Source organism: Phaeodactylum tricornutum, chromosome 12, assembly GCF_000150955.2.
Source record: "Phaeodactylum tricornutum CCAP 1055/1 chromosome 12, whole genome shotgun sequence".
Classification (NCBI taxonomy): domain Eukaryota; phylum Bacillariophyta; class Bacillariophyceae; order Surirellales; family Neidiaceae; genus Phaeodactylum; species Phaeodactylum tricornutum.
In genome coordinates this window covers 126,316-144,546 of record NC_011680.1, presented here as the reverse complement: position 1 = coordinate 144,546, position 18,231 = coordinate 126,316, and the positions used below count along the sequence as shown (strand labels likewise).

The following is an 18,231-nucleotide window of genomic DNA, read 5'->3' as shown; positions in this document are numbered from 1 at the left end:
GGGAATTTTGGCAGCGTGCAGGTGAACAGCTGCGTGCGACTACAGGAACAGGGAAAGTGTCGGAAGTCGACTCTCTGTAGAGTGTGCTCGTGTGTTGATCGCGCGCAGGTGAAGCGACCGCCAGAAATCGCTCGGACCGAGGACGCCAACTTTCACTCTTTCTTCTTGAATATTAAATAATTAGACGCAGAGATACTCGTGGCTTTCTCAGAGGCTAAATTTTTCGAGTAGCCCAAACCGGGACAGCATTTCTACTTCACTCTCAGAAACCGGGTGCCCTGGATGAAGATTCGATTCGGACCTGTAGCTCGCTTTGAAAACTACATAACATAAACAATATTTTGCATCCACGCAGATTTTAATTAGGAACCAAAATGACGATAGAAACCTTGCGCCAAGACCTCCTGTATGTAAAAATTATGTTACTAGTTAAGTAATATGTCTCAAGATTCGTTGCTTTGCACAGCATGTTGGGAAGGTTATATTTATAATTAATCCCCATCCACGGTCTCTCACGGTTACTGTGAGTTTGGAACAGAGCTCTTGATCAACGGACAGTCGCGTTCGCCTCGCTCACAAGATTGACTGTGATTAGTCGGTTAGTAGCGCTCTCTTATCGGACCGAGGCCGCGAAAAAACTGGACGTGGATCATGTAAATGTTGATGAGCTCGCAGATAATTTATTTATTGCCAGCTTCTGCCCAGTTTCCTTTTATTGATTAGCATATTCAAACTATCCCCTTTCTCTGTATAAACTCACAGACCAACAGCGTACTTTCGTCGCAGAGGAGAAACATGGCGCACTTGTTAACGAACCCTCCCAACGTGAACAAGGATACATTCGCTCTCGAGCCCTCGGATCATTCGTTGGGAAGCTCGGTCAGCGATCGCTCCTACAACGAGTGGAGGTACGGGGAAGAGGCGAGCTTGTATTCCATTGCGGAAGATTCACGGGAAGACGGCCCGTCAGAATTGGTGTCGGATGCAACACGATCACGGACAAAGCGAACCACTATCGCCCAGCCTTCATCGGCAGCAGAAATTCATGTGATAGACGAGGCGTCGCCCGTTACACCCGACGACAAGGGCGAAAATATGTTCAAGATGCCTAAGATTCACTCGGATAGGCTGCCGAATAGTAAAGAGGGAAAAGATAATGACGAATATGGTCGCTGTCCGAATTTGCGTCGTTTCAGGGTTTCCATTGCTGCTTTGTGCATTGTCCTATTTGCGGTGGTTCTTGCGATTTCGCTGACTGTCCCGAATGACGACGCATCACCAAGTCAAGTTAAAAGCAATCTGCAAGACGCTGACGCTCAGGGGCCTCCTACAGCCTCACCTGTGACCGTACCCGTCGCGTCGCCAACTACGGTGCCTCCATCCAGGGATTGGGAAAGCGTCATTACCTCTGAAGCTCGCACCAGAGTTCTAGCTGCAGTGTCAGCATGCACCGATGAATCGCTCCTGTTAGATCCTTCGACGGTACAAGGTGCGGCGCTCGCTCAACTAACCGACGAAGTATCGGGGGATGCGAATGTGGACGACAACAGCACTGGCATTGATTTCTCACCAAATCACAGCGAAGAAAAATTGTTGGAAAAATTCGTTTTGTTTGTGTTCTTTATGTTGACCGACGGTGAGAGTTGGTTTATGCAAGAAGGCTGGGGGACCGAAAGCGATGTCTGCATGTGGACAGGTATTCTGTGCGGGGACAGTCAAGAAGGGGCTTGCGAGATTTCCGGAATATCGATGAGTAAGTACGAGTGAAGTGGAAAAAATTAAACTTCATTTTGCTCTGAACACGATTTCTCACCCCTCGTGTGCCCCTCGTTCTCTCCAGTCTCCAACGATTTAGGAGGACAGCTTCCAAAAGAACTGTGTTGTTTATCATGCTTGGACAAACTTGATCTGAGTTTCAATCGCCTCGGTGGTGTTTTCCCATCATGTCTCAACTCCATTGGACTATCGTCTTTGTATGTGGACGGCAATCGTTTCGACGGAGACGATCACAGTACGCAGCCGCAGCGGGTACCGACGGTATTTCCCTGAAAGCACCACGCTTTTCTAGTTTTGGACATATTCCGATTGTCTCATTCTTCCGGCTTAATTAGTCTTTAGATAAACTGATTTGGCATGCACAGTACAAAGCTTTTCTCTCAAGAAAGATGTACCAAATCCTCCGCCCAGCAAACGCATTCCTTTGTTTCTTCTCTCCACCGGTCGATATCTTTAGCGAACGTTTGACTGACAATGAGCGGAAACGCAATGGAGGCGTCACACAGAACTACGAGTATATGAAAAAATGGTTTAAAGCAACGATCGGCTTCAAGTCCAAAAGCCCTCCAAACAAACTTACCTTTGACGGGCTTTGCAGTGATTCGAATCTTTCCCCAAGAAATAGCCTCGTCAGGAGATGCCCCACTATCACTACCATCAAATTCGTGCCCGGTATTGACATATACAGAATAGTCGGCACCGTTCCTCATCAAATTTGCGTTGCATGTGTGATGTTTAACGAGCCCCCCTCCAAGAATAACCTGACCTGTACAGTGACTACGAACTGCCAAGTCGTTGATAACCCGAATATCCTCGTTAATGTCCAAAAGGAACCCAGGGCGTTTGTAAGAGTGGAAATAAAGCATGTCACCAATACTTCCATCTGTCAAAGCAGGACAAAATACAGGAATATTGTGTTTTGCTGCCCAATACAAAACAGAGTCAGGATTGTCGATTTCCTCACCTAAGCGACGGATAATTTTGCTCGGTGTCCAACAAAACTTTGCTGGGAGCGGGTCTGTCTCACTGGGATGTCGGTTTGCAATTTGCTTAGCCCATTCCACGGCCATTGCATCTTGTTCGTCGTGCATAGCCTCGATGATGGGAGACATCCAATCCTCGAATTCACAATAGTTTTTGTTTGGCACCAGCAGATTGCCGATTCGGTTTATACCTTTCCTTCGAAGTTCACGCCCAGAAAGTTTGAAGTCCCCCATGTAAGTAGGTTGGAAACATTTTATAATATCCTCTTCAATACCACCTGCGGTAGTCACTACAAGGTCCACCATTTTGTTCTTGATCAAGAACTTGATGACTTCACGTTGTCCGCAAGATATCTGGTTGCTGGTGTAAGCCAGAAAGATCCGGGCACGTATTTTTTCGCGTACGACATCCGGTTTCAAAGCAGGGTCATCCCCATCTTTCCATAGCGTATCAGAAAGGCGCCATTTCCGCATTAAGCGGATTTGTTCAACAGCCAAACCAATATTCGTAGCCTGAAAACCTGTGGTAAGAAATGACTCCATGACAGCGTCAAGCTCCGAGTGTGTCGGCACACTCTCGAAATCGTGGCCCTTGCATATTTCAGCATCCTTAGGCATGGACGAACTTTCTCCCAAAACAGCGGAAGCCGACACGGAAGGGATGTGTGGTTTGGATGTGACCTTGTTGTCGGGGTTTAGCGGCATGGCTTCCAGGATGTTTAAGTTTGACTCAATCGTTTCTTCCATAGTGGTACCAACAGCGGCAATCACTGCCACTGCTTCGGCCTCCGACATATGTTTTCCGCCGTTCAGTCTGTATATGAACGCTCGATCTCGCTGGTTCTTGATAGCAAAGAAACAACGATCTCTCGTTCAAAAGTGGAAAAAATACATTGGTATCAACTGACTCTGAAGCGAATTGGATGGCACGTAACACCTTACTGACCCCTATTTGAAATTGAGGGTTTATACACTGCTTTCGCTCAACTAACAGAGTATCTGCGAAAAGATTACGTACATAAAAAACTAGAATCGATAAAAAAAGACTAACAGTAAAAAATAACAGCTGATCGGACCTAAGATTCAAAAATTAAGATATTTTCTAAAGCGGAATATCAGGAAACGCTTGCGAATAAGCCGCTCGCATATCCGAGCTTAGCTTAGGATGATTCATCTGAAACTCCGCTGGTGCTTCCGCGTAACACACGATGACAGTATTAACAGCAGAGCTGACAATACTGAGTAAGACAGAGGCAAATAAATAGCCAACCAGGAAACCAATCAAGAATGCCGGTCCTCCAGCATGGTCGTATCCATTAGCAACGAACATACCAGAGTCCGTAAAGCCGATTATCAAACCAATCAGTCCGGAAGCCAGTCCAATTGCGATAGACACCATGAAGAGAACATTGTCGCAAAGGTCGTCGGATATGACTGCAGTCCAGCCTTTATTTTGAAAGAGCTGGACCACATTACGACCCGCGTCCAGGTAGCTAAATCCATACAATCCTACATAAACATATGCCCATTTGTCTGAAAAAGAAAAAACGGAGTTGTGAACGTCTGTCAGAGCAGAAAGCGAAAGTATTTTGAAAGTGAACGAGTTCGCAAGACTTACTGAAGTACTCCAGAACACTTTCAATACATCCCAGAATGCACTGGATAATACATACGAGGAACTGGAAGTCGTTTTGATCTCTAGCGTAGTACTCCAGAGCTCTGAGCGCCTGTACAACTGCGACAATAAAGCTTCCGAAGCAGATCGATCCGAAAGAGAATGTGGTAGCGCGAAAGAAGCTATCGGTCAGCGCCTTACTCCAGAACGTACTAGCTTCGCTCGGAACAAACCACCAGGTACCGATGACACCTGCAGTTATCACATGCATAGTATTTTGAAGTACTTGATGGACCCAGTAGAAGCTCAGAAAAAGCAAAAAGATAATGCCCAAATTGCTCCCGGCAAAAGCGTCCGCGAGACCAGTGAACCAGAAAAATGACCAAACAAAGGCCAGTGCCGTCATCCCGTAGGCGGCTATCGCAAGCCCAAGATTAGCTCGTACCGCCGACAAAGCCGTCACTAGATTCGTAGCTGCAAAAGGAATCCGTGGCCAGACAATTTTGGCGTAGCAGCAGCCAAAGGCAAAGGCAATCAGACCAATTACTCCAGTCATGATACTACCAATCATGAAACCCACAATCCCGATCGCTAGACTACAAAGAACGGAAAAGATCAAAGCGACTTGAACGAGAATCTCCGTGTGCTTCATCATTTGTGATAGCGCGAGTGATGAAAAAATCAAGGAGGAGAGTCCAGTGACACCCACCACGACAAAGATTGTCCCTCCGTATCCCCCTCCATACGCATTCTGATTACTTCCAGTGAGACCCATAGAAATCACCACTAGCATAGCGATTAAGTGCGCTACGAAAAGAAGGGCCCAAGCCACATCCTGGTACTGCTTGGGCGGATTCTGACGTCGTTCCGGCGTCGCTTCTTCCGTCGCAGAATAGTTGAAGTACTGCTGATCCTCTCCAACGTTGCTCGCGTACGAAGGTGGTGGAGGCGCTTGCCCATACTTCGACCCGTTATGCTCTACGGCGGTGCCTTGAACAATAGGAATACTACTCATCAGGAACAAATGTCGAATAAACAATAGGAGATTCTTTTTGACACAGTTCAGGATAGCGCTCCTTCCTACTCTCGATGGGTTTTCCGGGGTGTTTACCTGTCTTCCACAATCAACTAGATCGCTGACTGGTTGTGAACCGGGAAATTTAAAAGCGTTGAATCGCCGTTATATTGGGTTGGCATACGTGACTTTGAGTTGCACAAAATAGTTACTGTTACAGTTAGTAAGAGCAGGTTCAAGAAATCGCAAGCGAAAATAATTAAAACGAATGAACTACTGACAATGAAAACGCAACCCTTCTACATTTACACTTAAGCGTTTGTGGCTATCCAATTTCATGCTTGAAATTACCTCTTCCACTCTGGACGAATCAACAACGAGTACAATTGTAGTCATACAGCCTCCAACCAGACACCAACACCATAGACGTCGTAAAAACGTGAGGAGCTGTCGATCTGGAGCGGCACCAAGACAGTCTCTTTTCCTGCAAAAGACCAAGGCAGCACCTTGCTCGTTTTTCTAAAGGCAACGCTTCTTCCCAGCGACAAATTGGATCGACACTCTTGCATAGCGGTAGCACCATGACCAAGGGACAAAAGGAACGGGCGATCCCAGCAGATCAAGAAACGAACGCTGCACCTGAGTCTACTACTATTCCAGGAACACACCATCTCTCCTTGGTTCATGGAGTCATCTTGGCACTTGCGGCGGTTGGCGCTGGTGTTCTACATCAGCATCCTTCTTTTCGGAACTCTACACTGGCCGTATGGACGAGCTTCAAGCAAGATGTGAGAACGCCTCAAGTAGTCGATAAGTTTTTGCCGCTTGGGACTCCAGAAAGAAAGTTGCATACACAAGCGGCGAATATACCGGGTACCAACGAAGACGAAACTGCAAGTAGGCTTCAGAAACCTGAGTTTCCTTGTACCCAGCAAAAGCTGGCACAGTTCTGGCACGACCAAGAGGTGTCGGGCTTTAACATCATCTGTTTTGACAGAATACACCACTCGGATACTGCTGCCGACGGAGAAATAATGTGGTCAATCGAGTTTTACAAAGGCGGCAAGAAAAAATTGACGTCTTCGATCAAAGTGTCCGAATCAACGTCTTGGCAAGCTATACGTACAACTATGACCTCTCATCTGTCACTCCCCGATATCCACCAGCACCATCAGCCTTGGGCGATATTTACACCACATGGCCAAGACTTAGTAGTCGGCGACTTTGAAGAACCACATGTTGGTTTCGTAGTGTCGCTTTTGGCATCTAGAGGGCTCTCACTGTTGTTCAGTGGTGGTCAGTTTGAGTGGCCGGGGGTACGTGTTGGTTTTACTCGTTCGATTGAGCTGTATTCGATCATGCCGCACGGAAGTCCCTTTTTTAAGAACATGAGCCGTGCTGTCACTTTAGAAACCCTATCACTTGTGCCGCTCGTCTTGTCCGTCGAAGGATTTCTTTCGGATGATGAGTGCACCTACATTCAGGAAACTGCCGAGCCTCACATGGAGTATTCCGAGGTCACACTCATGGACAAAGACCAAGGTCGACCGGCATCAGATTTTCGGACTTCCCAAAGTGCTTTCATTCGAGCCCACGATGACGCAATACTTACGGATATTGATTACCGGACTGCGAGTCTCGTTCGTATACCACGTAGACACCAGGAAGATGTACAGGTCCTGCGCTACGATGTAACCGAGAAATACGATTCGCACGCTGATTATTTTGATCCAGCGCTCTACACGAAAGACAAGCGAACATTAGCGCTCATTAGAAACGGGCATCGTAACCGCATGGCAACCGTGTTCTGGTACTTGAGTGATGTAGAAAAAGGAGGCGAAACGGTCTTTCCTCGCTTCAATGGGGCACAAGAGACAAGCATGAAAGATTGTAAAACTGGGCTCAAGGTCAAACCAGAAAAAGGTAAAGTCATCATATTTTACAGCATGACACCCGATGGTGCATTAGATGAATACAGCTTGCACGGTGCTTGCCCTGTCCAAAAAGGCACCAAGTGGGCGGCTAACAAATGGGTCTGGAATGAGCCAATGCAATTCGTTCCTTCGTAGTCTTGGTTTGATCCCAAAATCTCAATATATGTCTTCAAAGTAAAATGTTGAAGAGATAATTTTACTGCAGTGCAGTGCATTATCACACTACCCTTTTTGTTATCACAGTCAGCGAGCACGAAAGGAAATGTGGCAAGGGCAATGCTTAGAATAGTTGTTGCCTGTTTTTCTTTACTGCGCTGCCGGATCATCACAAACTCTAACAAACAAAATATGTACTTTCTATGTTGCAGCAGCCTATTAGTTGCGTTTGCCTCTACGTTTTACGGGAGACCAGACTCGTTTCTCATTGCACTCTCTAATTTGTCGTTCTTCAGGTCTTCAAAGAGCACTTCTCCAAGAGCCACTACCATCATCACTGGAGTAAAGAATACTACCCCGCGTATTGGTCGTCTCATGTACAGCGCTCCAAGCAAAGCTCCCCCGATGGACCCGCCCACTACATGCGAAAAGAAAGTCCGTTCCCAGTGGCCTAGCGTTCGGTCGAGGCCTAGTAAACGATTTCCGGCTAACGATACGAATCGTTCGGCACCAAAACAAGCGGTGCCCGCAAGTGCACATGATACAACCGTTAAACCGGAAGTCCGTGGAAGGGGGTGGCCTTTGTACATGCCGATCGCAACTCCGGCAATTGCACCCATTCCGCCGACCAGTGTAACACGATTACTCACTCTATCAAATTCTTCCATCTTGCGAAACAAAGAGTTTTGAAGAAGCGCTTATTCTTCCAAAACTCAGTTGATCGATATCTCTTTCTCCTAGCTACCGAGACTGTAATACAGTTGATGTAAGGCATTTCTCGTGATAGCTGGCCCGCCTTTATTGTTACGATATCGTTGGATGATTTCTCGGTTGTTTCCAACATAGTTGCAGGCGACAAGGGGGCAGACCCTTTCAGCACAGCAGCCCAAAGATTACATTTTGACCAGCACAATGGCGCAATGATCTAGCAAAAAACCCCGAACAATTAACCGCTAGAGTCTCCCGGAGGGAAAGAATGTGGTATCTCCAAAGGTTCCATTAAAGAAACTGTTTACCACGGCTGCCGGTATCTTTTTCAATAGTAACTCTGGAAGTAATCGGGGAAGGCTTACTGTTGATGTAAACTTACATTAATTGACACCGGAGGGAAAATCAATACAATTTGAGAACCGGCGACGGCCAGGCGATATCAAGAGGCAAGACCTACCACCCTGGCCGCGATCTCTGGACAACCCCTACTATCTATCTTTGGCTGACAGTGACCGAGTAGACAAATGTGAAAGAGCCGACAATGACAAGGAACAACAGATGATGCGTCTATTATTCTGAAGCACGGCCCTAAATATCTGACAGAGACATTTTATTCGATTGCGTCGCTTCTCAGATTCCACATTGTATGCTCAAGGTATTCAATGCCGGAAGACACCACAAGAAAGGCTGCTTCTGCAGACCTCACTGACAGTGAGCACGGGAACGCAAACCTGGACAGTTCCTTTTACTACATTTCCTCGCGAGCCGCAAGAGAGCTTCCTCTGTTTCAATACAATGGAGAAGACCGGTCACTGATTTACAAGTACATTTTATCTCCATTGGCCTCGTTTTGTGTAGATCACTTGACACCACTGTCGCTGGCCCCAAACACCATAACTTTATCAGGCCTTATGCTAATGATCCTGGCATACTGTGCCATGTGGTGCTACGCGCCGACCCTGGAATCGCAGAAAGACCCGCCTCGGTGGGTTTTCCTCCTCAACGCGATTGCAATCCTGCTGTATCAGACGCTGGACAATATGGATGGAAAGCAAGCGCGTCGAACGGGAAGCAGCTCGCCCTTGGGTTTGCTTTTCGATCACGGCTGTGACGCGGTAAACTCTCTATTCGGATCAGCGAATTGGATCGTCGCTATGGCCTTGAATCCCTTACATGATGTGTCGCTTTGTTTCGTTATTCTTTTCGGACCTTATGCATTATTTTATGTTGGAACGTGGGAGGAATATCATACAGGAAAGCTAATTTTGCCGATCGTGAACGGTCCAAACGAAGGGCTTATTGGGGGAGCTTTGATGAGCTTAACCTCATACATGTACGGTCCAACGTTTTGGCTGCAAAATAATTGGTGGAGCGAAGTTCTAGCACCGCTTCTGACGCCCATTTTACCGTCGTTTTTATTGACGATTCTGCCAGAGTCGGGGCTTAGAAACGCTGATTTACTTGTTCTGGCATCTAGCGTCGGATTCTTTCAAGAGATTTCTTTCAAGATTCTGCATCTTCTTCAATTATACGGTGCTCATGTGCTGATTAGGCTTTTGCCGTTTGCCACGCTTTGTGTTTGTACACTGGCAGTTGGATTTATGGATCTTTCTGTGTGGTTAAACTCTCCCCGGATCAGTCTCCATCTCTGCGCTACTCTATTTGTGGAAATGACGACGGACTTAATGCTCTCTCATATGACGAAGGAACCATATAAATTCTTTCGATGGCCTTTGTTACCGTTGGTAGCATTTGCAATTGCTATCTGCACCGGATGGTTACGGTCTGGAGAAGAAACCGAAACATTCCTCTCGGCGTATTCCTCAGCGGTATTCACATATTTTTGCATGAAAGTAACGATTCAAATTCATGAAATATGCTGCCTCCTCAACATTTCATGTTTTAGTATCGCTCCCTCGGGAAGACGACAAGCAATAAACGGTCATGTGAAGAGCACGTAAGCTACTATAGACGTAAAACATATTCATTACTTCTGGATAAGATCACCGGTATAGACATCCATATGCTGCACAACCTGAGATCGACGCTGAATTTCTCCAAAATCGATCTTCATCGATTGTCGCTCGCCAGAATCGGACCTATCATCGCTTGAAGATACTCCGTCGTTCTTACCATTTTCGTCTGGCAAGATCACACTCACTCCTGCAAGCCGAAGTATCAACTTAAGAATATACGTAGTTTCCTGGGGACTAATTATCCATACACAGCAGCTGACGTCGCGCGCTGCGTAGTCGTTGCCGGTGTTCAGAAATTGATCACCAATGTGCAGTGTTTCTTGCACTGGAATTCCAAGATAGGATTGCAGAACCTGAACTCCAACCCTTTTATTGCCAACATCGACCCAAGCATCAGTTCCACCATTGAAGGCGCAGTAAGGTATTCCAGGGCCAGTACCTTCATTCATACGGTTGAGCTTCTCGTGAGAGCGGAGAACTAGTTCGTCTAGACTCTCTCTAGGTATTTCTTGTCCATGATTCGGACACAGCCCAACTGATCGCCGTTTGCGGACAATGCGTCCTCGAAGGTTCAGCTCCTTCAAGGTCTCGTTGGCGTTGGATTCAGCCAAGTCCAAAACCGTGTTGATATGGGCTTCGGACCAGTTCCCGGGGCTTTCTTTGATGAATGAAGTAGACGTAATCCACCCACCCGGCCCATATTCCTTCACAGGCTGCAGTCTATACCCATGTCCTAGCTGAAATAAGTAGTTGCACTCTCCTCCAAACAAGTAGAATCGCGCACATTCGGCATTTGAAAGCCCTCGTTGTCTGAAAAAATGCAGAAGTCCCGAAAGACGATATTCATACTTTTCGACATTGTACTCGTATCCGGCGGCAGTAACAACAGCAACAGATACTCCATGGCGAAGTAGCAAATACAGGTAATTGGCGAGTCGAGGATTACTGTCAAAGTTTGCGCCGTCAGCATAAAGAGTCTGATCTCCATCGAAAGTTATCAAACGAGGACCATTGAGCTGACCCGGAGGAATATCCTTGTCCACGGTCGAATCTCCGTCTGCGATCTCGACATCGTCAGACTTTCTGCAGCTGACAAAAGAATTTGGCTCTAGCTCCGGCGCAAAGATATCCAAAGGATGCCGCCTTTCTCCAGAGACATTTTTGCGGAGAGCCATAATCTGAGCTAGGTTCAAAATATGACGAATCTCATTGAATGAAATCTGGATATGCTGTCTTTTCGTCAATTTGTGCTTTTCGTTATATACTTCAAACGCCCGACGGAGAGGTAGGTGGGTGTGAAACATACCGATTGTCGGCACCAGTTGTTGCAAACGACTCACTTGCTGATTGTTCTGTTCGCTCATTCTTCTATGTTCATTGATTAAAATTTCAAAGTGCGAAAAGGTGTCGGCACCAGTCGTTTCCAAGGCATCGAGAACAAAAGAGTGCTGAAGCATCGATTTCATCCTAGAGGCGGCGTTGTGCGGAAGTGTTAGAGACACAATTTCACGGTGGAAATATATCGAGATTCTACTGGATGACTACGTACCATTCAATCAAGCCGTCTCGACGATGGGGCACCAGCAGATAATTTCGGCGGCGCGATGAAAAAGACATTTCACAAAACGTTATTTCTTCTTGTTTATAGTACGGTGGATGTAAGACTGGCTGTAAATATGATCCAATATCAGAGAAGTGAACAAAATCAAATCAATCGCCTTGTCTATCGCCTGGAGTGGTGATATTGATAGCTTGATTTGTGCAGACCTTCGAAAGGCTTCAAAAAAAAAACACTGGGAGCGGTTTGACTGTGAATCCATAATGTTTCAAATAGGAATAACTGTAAATATTTACAGTTAAAAAATCATATCGCTCGTTGGCTGCGAATTCCATTCGTTGCTTTTGGCTTCCACCATGAGGCGACGTATCTCATTCTTTCCTTTCTGTAATCTTTCGCACTAACGAAAAGGTCACGACCCGGTTAACCTCGACAGTAGGGCCATGCTTGCGTCGGAAAACTTTCTATTCTCTGTCATGTGGCGGAATACGCTGTTGGCATTGAGAGACAATTCCTCATGCGGCGAACATCGTCACGAATGACATGACGTCGGGCCTGGTATCTATCGAATTGGATTTTCGGAAGTGGCGCTTTTTGTAATAGCTGGTTGATGCCCGGGATCTCCTACGTAAAGTCTGCTTTGTGGTTTTCAAAGCCCCGTATAGAAGCAATCCAGCGCTGCTTCTACTTCTTACCCACTTGATTGGTCCGAATTTCGAGCAACGCCCAGCTTCATTGACAGGCACAAATTTCCATACGCCCACTTTGAATGAGCAAATGCGCATAATCTCAGCAGGTATTCGTTGCTTTCGTTGGACTTGTTCACAACCATTTTCAAGAACAAGCACTTTTTCGTTTTCAGGAGCACATATGGCCTGCCATAGATTGCTACCTCTTCATAGAGTGTTTTGGCGAGATTGATATGGGTACTGCACTGATCCACGAGTTGTTCTGCATAAAATAGTCTATGTTGTGTTAGTCGATAGTGGTTGGGCAGCATAATGTGCTTGTTTACATTATCAACGACATATATGGAAGAACTCTGTACCATCCTCAAGCACTGTTAATTGTCTTGGAGTTGTTGCGATCCGTGCATTGTGTTTGCCCAGCGAATATTCAAAGGGGTGGGGTAGTTTGCCTGGCGAAGCTTGGTTGCTTTAGATGTGAGCGTCCCAATGCGACCAGTAGCACCAAACAGCTCTTCAGGACTGTGCCTTTCTGACCATTTGTACATCGGGAAGACCTCCCGATGATACACTTCGTTTGTCACTTCGACTGTGAAAACGTAAAAGGCAAACACGGATACAATCCACCCCAAAGCGATTTCCATCCATTCAAAAGTTTCACTCCAACCAGTGAAAGAGCTTGCGGCAAGTTTTGTGCAGACAACTGCAATCAAGCCAGTTGTCAGCTTGTTCATAACCAGAGTCTGCTTTAGCAATACACAACAGAAAGCACAGATGTACGCGTGACGGAAGAAGTTGCCCCATGGATCGGGAACTCCAATAAGCTCTACGGCACGACTTCCAGCATCGGAGAAATGATTTCGAAGTATTATTCCTGCACCATCGGCCATCAAAAAGCCTCCGAACGCAAGAAAAGCAGTAGCTCCGTAGATGTTGCCTCGCAGTACTTGGAAAATTCCCACCACGAACTGAACTACCCCTCCAAGGAAAAACATGTAGGGACCATTGGTCAACGTCCACGATTCAGCGACACTGTCTGGAATCAACTTGCTCATGACTTGCATCGTCTGCATGGCTTGAACCATCGAGAAGGAAAAAAGACCGACGGGCGACGTATTGGCCTGTTCTTTTGTGGCGCCATATTTTGTAGGATGAACTAGCCGAGTTGTTGAAGATACATTTTCCATGGTGGCGTCAATCAGATCAGTCAATCGTATATTTAAAATACCTGGATCCTGATAGCTTGTCCCTTCGAAGCTCCATTCGACACAATTTGCTGCGCAAGATTCTAGCACCATAAAACTTTCAAATGTGTCCAAGTATATTTCTATAAGAAGACCCTCGAGGGAAACGCCTTGGTTCTTGAGAAAGTACCGTACATCTTCGGGGGAGCAAATCGTCGGGGGGTGGAACCAGAGGCGGGCAGTGGCATTGTGTAAATCGTAGCCCGGACGGTCCAAGAAATAGCGAACTACGACCATTCTAGAATCATCAAAAGTGTCTTTGTACTTTGTAGAGTTGATGCGTGTATGACGAACTCTTTGTCCATTGAGCTGATAGATGCTAGCAACAGATGCGACGCTCTCGCCATGATCGTTCTTTGGCTCACATCTGTGGTTCGTATTGTTGTTATCACTCATTTGGGAAGATCAGAGCACAGAAAAACAATCAAAGCCTCTTAAAAACGATTGCTGCACGCAATTTCACCCACTTTTTATCAAGACAAAAAGATCTACGTAATGCTGCAACCATCTTTTGTATGGTTCAGAGTATTCGATATTAGAGCTCGCTGGCTCATCGGAATGCTGGCCTCCACACCGGAACAAAAATGCGAATCCTGAAAACTTTGGTCTGGGCCGAATTGCGCATCATTTGATATCTTACTGGCAGTCAAGATGGAATTGTAGAGTATAAGTGACACTCTGGCATGTCATCAGATGTCGCAGACGTGCGTGTGTCATCCGTCGCTATGTTCCTTTGTCAGTGCAACTATGGAAGGCATTCGAAGGTCCTATTGAAGTGTGAAGGATACTTACTCAATAGAGCTGTGTTCCCACTTCTGATAGCTAATCACCACTTGGAAAAGGGCATACTGTAGGGCACTAACAGTTTGCTCTAGGCAGAACAACCTCTTATTGTCTTAATGGTGCTCCATCCTTTGGCATTCCAATATCCAGACTAGGATTCTATACCTCGTTTCCATGTTGTATTATGCAAGGTGTTGCATTGGGAGAAACCATCCTTTGTGGGCGAACTGCTGTAGCTATAGGCACACAAAAGGACTAGATGTACAGCTTGCAGAGTGCCTCAATGTTAGAAAAAAATTTAGTGTATAGTGAGCACATTATCCAATGTACACAAGACTAGACTTCTGTGATGACCCTGGCATCTCTTCTTGAGATATCCTCTAGCTAGTTGGTCCTTTATCTCAGCAAGCTTCACCAAACCTAGGCAAGCCTGGCGCTATAGTCATTCATTTGCTGTCAAACTACAAAATTACAAGATATTAACTGTCAGATGCAATTAAAGTTCTGGTTGTTCTCTGGCAGCTCAAATTTTGCTTACAGTTAGCTAATGTAAGCAATATAGGGGCTAGATTTAATGTCAAAGAATCTTTAATGTTGCTAAGATGGGACTTGGGTCTTGGCACTTGGCCGTAGACTGGTCAATGGCAAAGTGATGGTTATGTCTCAGATGTCCTTGTGGAAGTTCATTAGTAAGGTTGTCTCCTTTTTCCCAGTTCTTTATTGCCATTTCCTTGGTATTTGTCTTCCAAGGGAGTACTCCGGTTGCTTTTGTTGTTACGGTTTTTTGACATGTGCTCTGGCAAATGTTTTAAGAATCCTAATCATCCTGACGGTGAACTTGACAACTGTAGTACACATGCATGTGGCAATGTGCTTGACCTTGCATTTGTCAAGTTTACAGTTAGCTGCTGCATCACCTTGAACACCAAGAGGTCGGCAGCCTCTGGGAAAGTTTGTCTTTTGCAACATTGCTTGGGACTCGTTTTTGCAAGCCCATATCCAGCCAATCACTGCATCCCATACTTGCATAAGGTAACATTTTAAAACGGAGTAAACAAGGGCTGTGTGACCTCTAGATTGGCATCCTCTGCTGACTGTTGCTCCACATTGAAAAGTAAATGGGGCAACAATAGTTTCTAGCTAGTGTAAAATAACGTTAGCGCAGACGTCACTATTCATGCTTTGCGAGCAATAGTGATCCGCTGCGACACGGACATTTTCGGTGACAATGCAGCGGACAGACCAAAACGCATCAAAGCCAAAGAAAAGCATCGTCGTTCCACTCTCGATCAAAACGACAAAAAAATAAAGACAATCCCCCTTTCCAAAAAGTGATCTGATAGTAAGGCGTTCAACTTCACGAGCTGACCATAGCGTGCATCGCTTGTGGCCTACAGATAGTTTTAATACAATGAATCTGCGAGATGATTCAATATCAGATTTTCTGGAATTTTTGTCTCGTCCAGAATCTTCAGCTGCAAGCCTGCTTTGGAAAGATGAACCCAAAGCGACCGATATGCTCCGTCGCACCTGCAAGGTTCTTTTCCAACGCACTGAACATCTCGCAAAGAAGCACCCCACCATAATGAAAGATAACAGCATAAGTTCGGGGCTTTCCGCTCTACCTGAGCTTTACATGGGCAGCGTAGACGACTCGGTTGATGCCGAAACTCTTTGGGGTCAGGTTGAACTGCAAAATGAAGCTTTGCAGAAGCTGCTGAAGAGATCAGTGGCACAGCTCGCTAAGATCGCAGAGGAAGGAGGATCGTCTATCAAACTTCTTGATGACGTTTTGAGTGGAGATAATGACGGCGAAATTTCTGTTGAGGATCACATCGAAAGGCAAGACCATGAAGCATTGAACGTGAATGTTGATGACGCAACCCGACGGGTTTGGGAACGTATGGAGCGTGCTATGGACGACGTGGACGAAGAGGATCCATCGGATAACAGTGTAAACAACATAGTGGTCGGAGAAGAAGACGAGCGTAGATCTGTTGATGCAAGTTCGATCGAAGACCCTGCAGCTGACGAGCTCAATGACGGGTTCTTTGACATAAATGATATGGAGGCTTTCGCCGACGAAGAGGAAGAGTATCTTCCCGACGAAGCTTTTGGTTCTATACCACCTGATTCATCAGAGACAGCTGATAATCGATCGTTCCACCAGAAGCAGCGCGACGGATATTTTGACAACAACTCCGAGGAAGTTCTCGACGATGAGCTTCGTCGTGGAAAGGAATCTCAAGGAAATCGAAAGAAATATCGAGAAGATGACGAGATTGGGGCACTTTATAAACTTTACGATACTCCTCGAGACGACGATACAAATGGCGAAGATGCTGATCCCGTGAACGTGAAAGCTGTTGATGTTTTTGGAAAGCCAAAGGAGAAGGATTTTAAGAAATGGAATTCTCGAGTGAGAAATAAAGCAAACGACAAAGGCAACGACGGCGACGACGATGCATGGAACGAAGATGGTGTTGATCAAGCTATAGCTAGCAAAACGACAGGTTGGAATAATGACGAAGAAGAGTCCGATGCGGTTATTGAATTTAGCCGTGGTGATACATCATCATTGTACAAAGAACATGGCGAAAGCAAAATCGAAATCGATCAGAGATTAAAAGCGGGAAGTTCTACTTTTACGAAACAACAAGAGAGGCTTCGTCGTCAGACAGAAGAACTAGAAAGGGAAATGATAGCTGAAAAGCCTTGGCAAATGACTGGTGAGTCTACATCGACATCTCGTCCTGTGAATTCATTGTTAGAGTCGACGCCGGAATTTGAGCGCGCTGCCAAATTGGCACCGGTTATCACAATAGAGCACACAGCGGATCTCGAGGAAATTATCAAAAATCGCATCATTGCTGACGATTGGGATGACTTGGTGCCTCGAGAGCTGCCTGATATTGGCTTTGGTCAAAAGAAAGGCGAGTTACCGGAAGTTAGCCAAGAAAAGTCCAAGCTGGGCCTAGGTGAGCTTTACGAGCGCGAATATCTCAAGAAGGCTATAGGCTACGATGTGTCTGCTGCTGAAAAAGAATCAGAAGAAGAGAAAGCAAAAAGTGAAATGAAGACACTCTTCGCAAACCTTTGTAGCAAGCTTGATGCTTTATCCAACTATCACTTCGCGCCACGCCCTATTGCAGAGGAGGCTGAGGTGCGACCTGTCACTAAGCCAGCGATTGCGATGGAGGAAGTTTTGCCTTTGCATGTAAGTAATGCTCGTGGTGTCGCGGCCGAAGAGGTGTACGGCGCGAAACGTGGTAGGGAAGCCATTCTCCGAAACGAAACCGAGCTTGACCAAAAGGATCGGAAGCGCGCCAGAAGCTTAAAAAAGACGGCTAGGCGGAAAGCAAGAAAGGAGAAACAAGCGGACGAGAAACTCATCTCTCGGCTTCAACCCGGGCTTGGGCTTAATAACCCTTACGAACGCAGGAAAATGCGTGAAGAACTATCTGAGGCAAGGGCACGAGGCAAGGTCACAACTGGCGAAACTGACATGAACGAGTACGGCGGTAGTGGGACTTTCTTTAAGCGCATGCAGGAAGAAGCTGAGCAGTCTATTAATGATCGTAAGACTGATGGGTCAGGGAAGAAAAATGTGCGCTTGCACCCCAAGTCAAGTTCACTGAAGCTTTAACCTTAAAATTTCTACCGGATACCTTTTTTAAGTTGCCTATGTAGCTCCGCGATATGAGCGGGTGATATACCGCAGCATCCTCCTACAATTTGGATGTTGAAATCTCGCACCCATCGAAAAACAAACTCTTCGCCGTATTGTATCGGTT

The 18,231-nt window shown here is 46.1% G+C and overlaps 9 protein-coding genes across 9 annotated transcripts; 4 read left to right on the top strand and 5 right to left on the bottom strand.

The window, feature by feature from the left end:
- Positions 1-710: 710 nt before the first annotated feature.
- Positions 711-1,767, top strand: PHATRDRAFT_47000 (predicted protein; the record flags this gene model as incomplete). The annotated part of the gene is made up of 1 exon (XM_002181273.1): positions 711-1,767. The coding sequence occupies exon 1, from the start codon at positions 796-798 to the stop codon at positions 1,765-1,767; it is 972 nt and encodes a 323-aa protein (XP_002181309.1). The 5' UTR covers positions 711-795.
- A 389-nt stretch (positions 1,768-2,156) lies between these two features.
- PHATRDRAFT_46999 (predicted protein) lies at positions 2,157-3,629 on the bottom strand (the record flags this gene model as incomplete). Its single annotated transcript, XM_002181109.1, has 3 exons — positions 2,841-3,629; positions 2,357-2,777; positions 2,157-2,284 (listed from the first exon to the last, which is right to left on the bottom strand). Exons 1-3 carry the CDS (start codon positions 3,552-3,554, stop codon positions 2,157-2,159), a joined length of 1,263 nt encoding a protein of 420 aa, XP_002181145.1. The 5' UTR covers positions 3,555-3,629.
- A 191-nt stretch (positions 3,630-3,820) lies between these two features.
- PHATRDRAFT_46998 (predicted protein) lies at positions 3,821-5,416 on the bottom strand. The gene is made up of 2 exons (XM_002181108.1): positions 4,378-5,416; positions 3,821-4,292 (listed from the first exon to the last, which is right to left on the bottom strand). Exons 1-2 carry the CDS (start codon positions 5,387-5,389, stop codon positions 3,862-3,864), a joined length of 1,443 nt encoding a protein of 480 aa, XP_002181144.1. The 5' UTR covers positions 5,390-5,416; the 3' UTR covers positions 3,821-3,861.
- Positions 5,417-6,777: 1,361 nt separating this feature from the next.
- PHATRDRAFT_13557 (proly 4-hydroxylase) lies at positions 6,778-7,458 on the top strand (the record flags this gene model as incomplete). Its single annotated transcript, XM_002181272.1, has 1 exon — positions 6,778-7,458. The coding sequence occupies one exon, from the start codon at positions 6,778-6,780 to the stop codon at positions 7,456-7,458; it is 681 nt and encodes a 226-aa protein (XP_002181308.1).
- A 263-nt stretch (positions 7,459-7,721) lies between these two features.
- On the bottom strand, positions 7,722-8,147 carry PHATRDRAFT_37087 (predicted protein; the record flags this gene model as incomplete). The annotated part of the gene is made up of 1 exon (XM_002181107.1): positions 7,722-8,147. One exon carries the CDS (start codon positions 8,145-8,147, stop codon positions 7,722-7,724), a length of 426 nt encoding a protein of 141 aa, XP_002181143.1.
- A 981-nt stretch (positions 8,148-9,128) lies between these two features.
- Positions 9,129-9,907, top strand: PHATRDRAFT_37086 (predicted protein; the record flags this gene model as incomplete). The annotated part of the gene is made up of 2 exons (XM_002181271.1): positions 9,129-9,731; positions 9,830-9,907. The coding sequence occupies 2 exons, from the start codon at positions 9,129-9,131 to the stop codon at positions 9,905-9,907; spliced, it is 681 nt and encodes a 226-aa protein (XP_002181307.1).
- Positions 9,908-10,375: 468 nt separating this feature from the next.
- PHATRDRAFT_13606 (predicted protein) lies at positions 10,376-11,530 on the bottom strand (the record flags this gene model as incomplete). The annotated part of the gene is made up of 2 exons (XM_002181106.1): positions 10,376-11,182; positions 11,324-11,530. Coding segments are annotated over 2 exons (1,014 nt in total), but the record flags the coding sequence as incomplete, so codon positions are not given.
- A 1,183-nt stretch (positions 11,531-12,713) lies between these two features.
- PHATRDRAFT_46995 (predicted protein) lies at positions 12,714-14,224 on the bottom strand. Its single transcript, XM_002181105.1, has one exon. The coding sequence runs from the start codon at positions 14,048-14,050 to the stop codon at positions 12,788-12,790; it is 1,263 nt and encodes a 420-aa protein (XP_002181141.1). The 5' UTR covers positions 14,051-14,224; the 3' UTR covers positions 12,714-12,787.
- A 1,549-nt stretch (positions 14,225-15,773) lies between these two features.
- On the top strand, positions 15,774-18,083 carry PHATRDRAFT_46994 (predicted protein; the record flags this gene model as incomplete). The annotated part of the gene is made up of 2 exons (XM_002181270.1): positions 15,774-17,166; positions 17,209-18,083. The coding sequence occupies exons 1-2, from the start codon at positions 15,849-15,851 to the stop codon at positions 18,081-18,083; spliced, it is 2,193 nt and encodes a 730-aa protein (XP_002181306.1). The 5' UTR covers positions 15,774-15,848.
- Between the last annotated feature and the right edge of the window lie 148 nt (positions 18,084-18,231).

Excerpts from the sequence above, each read along its gene's own strand:
- PHATRDRAFT_46998 (XM_002181108.1), bottom strand. The coding sequence starts at position 5,389 with ATGAGTAGTATTCCTATTGTTCAAGGCACCGCCGTAGAGCATAACGGG. Across the intron at positions 4,293-4,377 it reads AAGTGTTCTGGAGTACTTCA|ACAAATGGGCATATGTTTAT; the intron begins GTAAGTCTTGCG and ends TTTCTTTTTCAG.
- PHATRDRAFT_46995 (XM_002181105.1), bottom strand. The coding sequence starts at position 14,050 with ATGAGTGATAACAACAATACGAACCACAGATGTGAGCCAAAGAACGAT.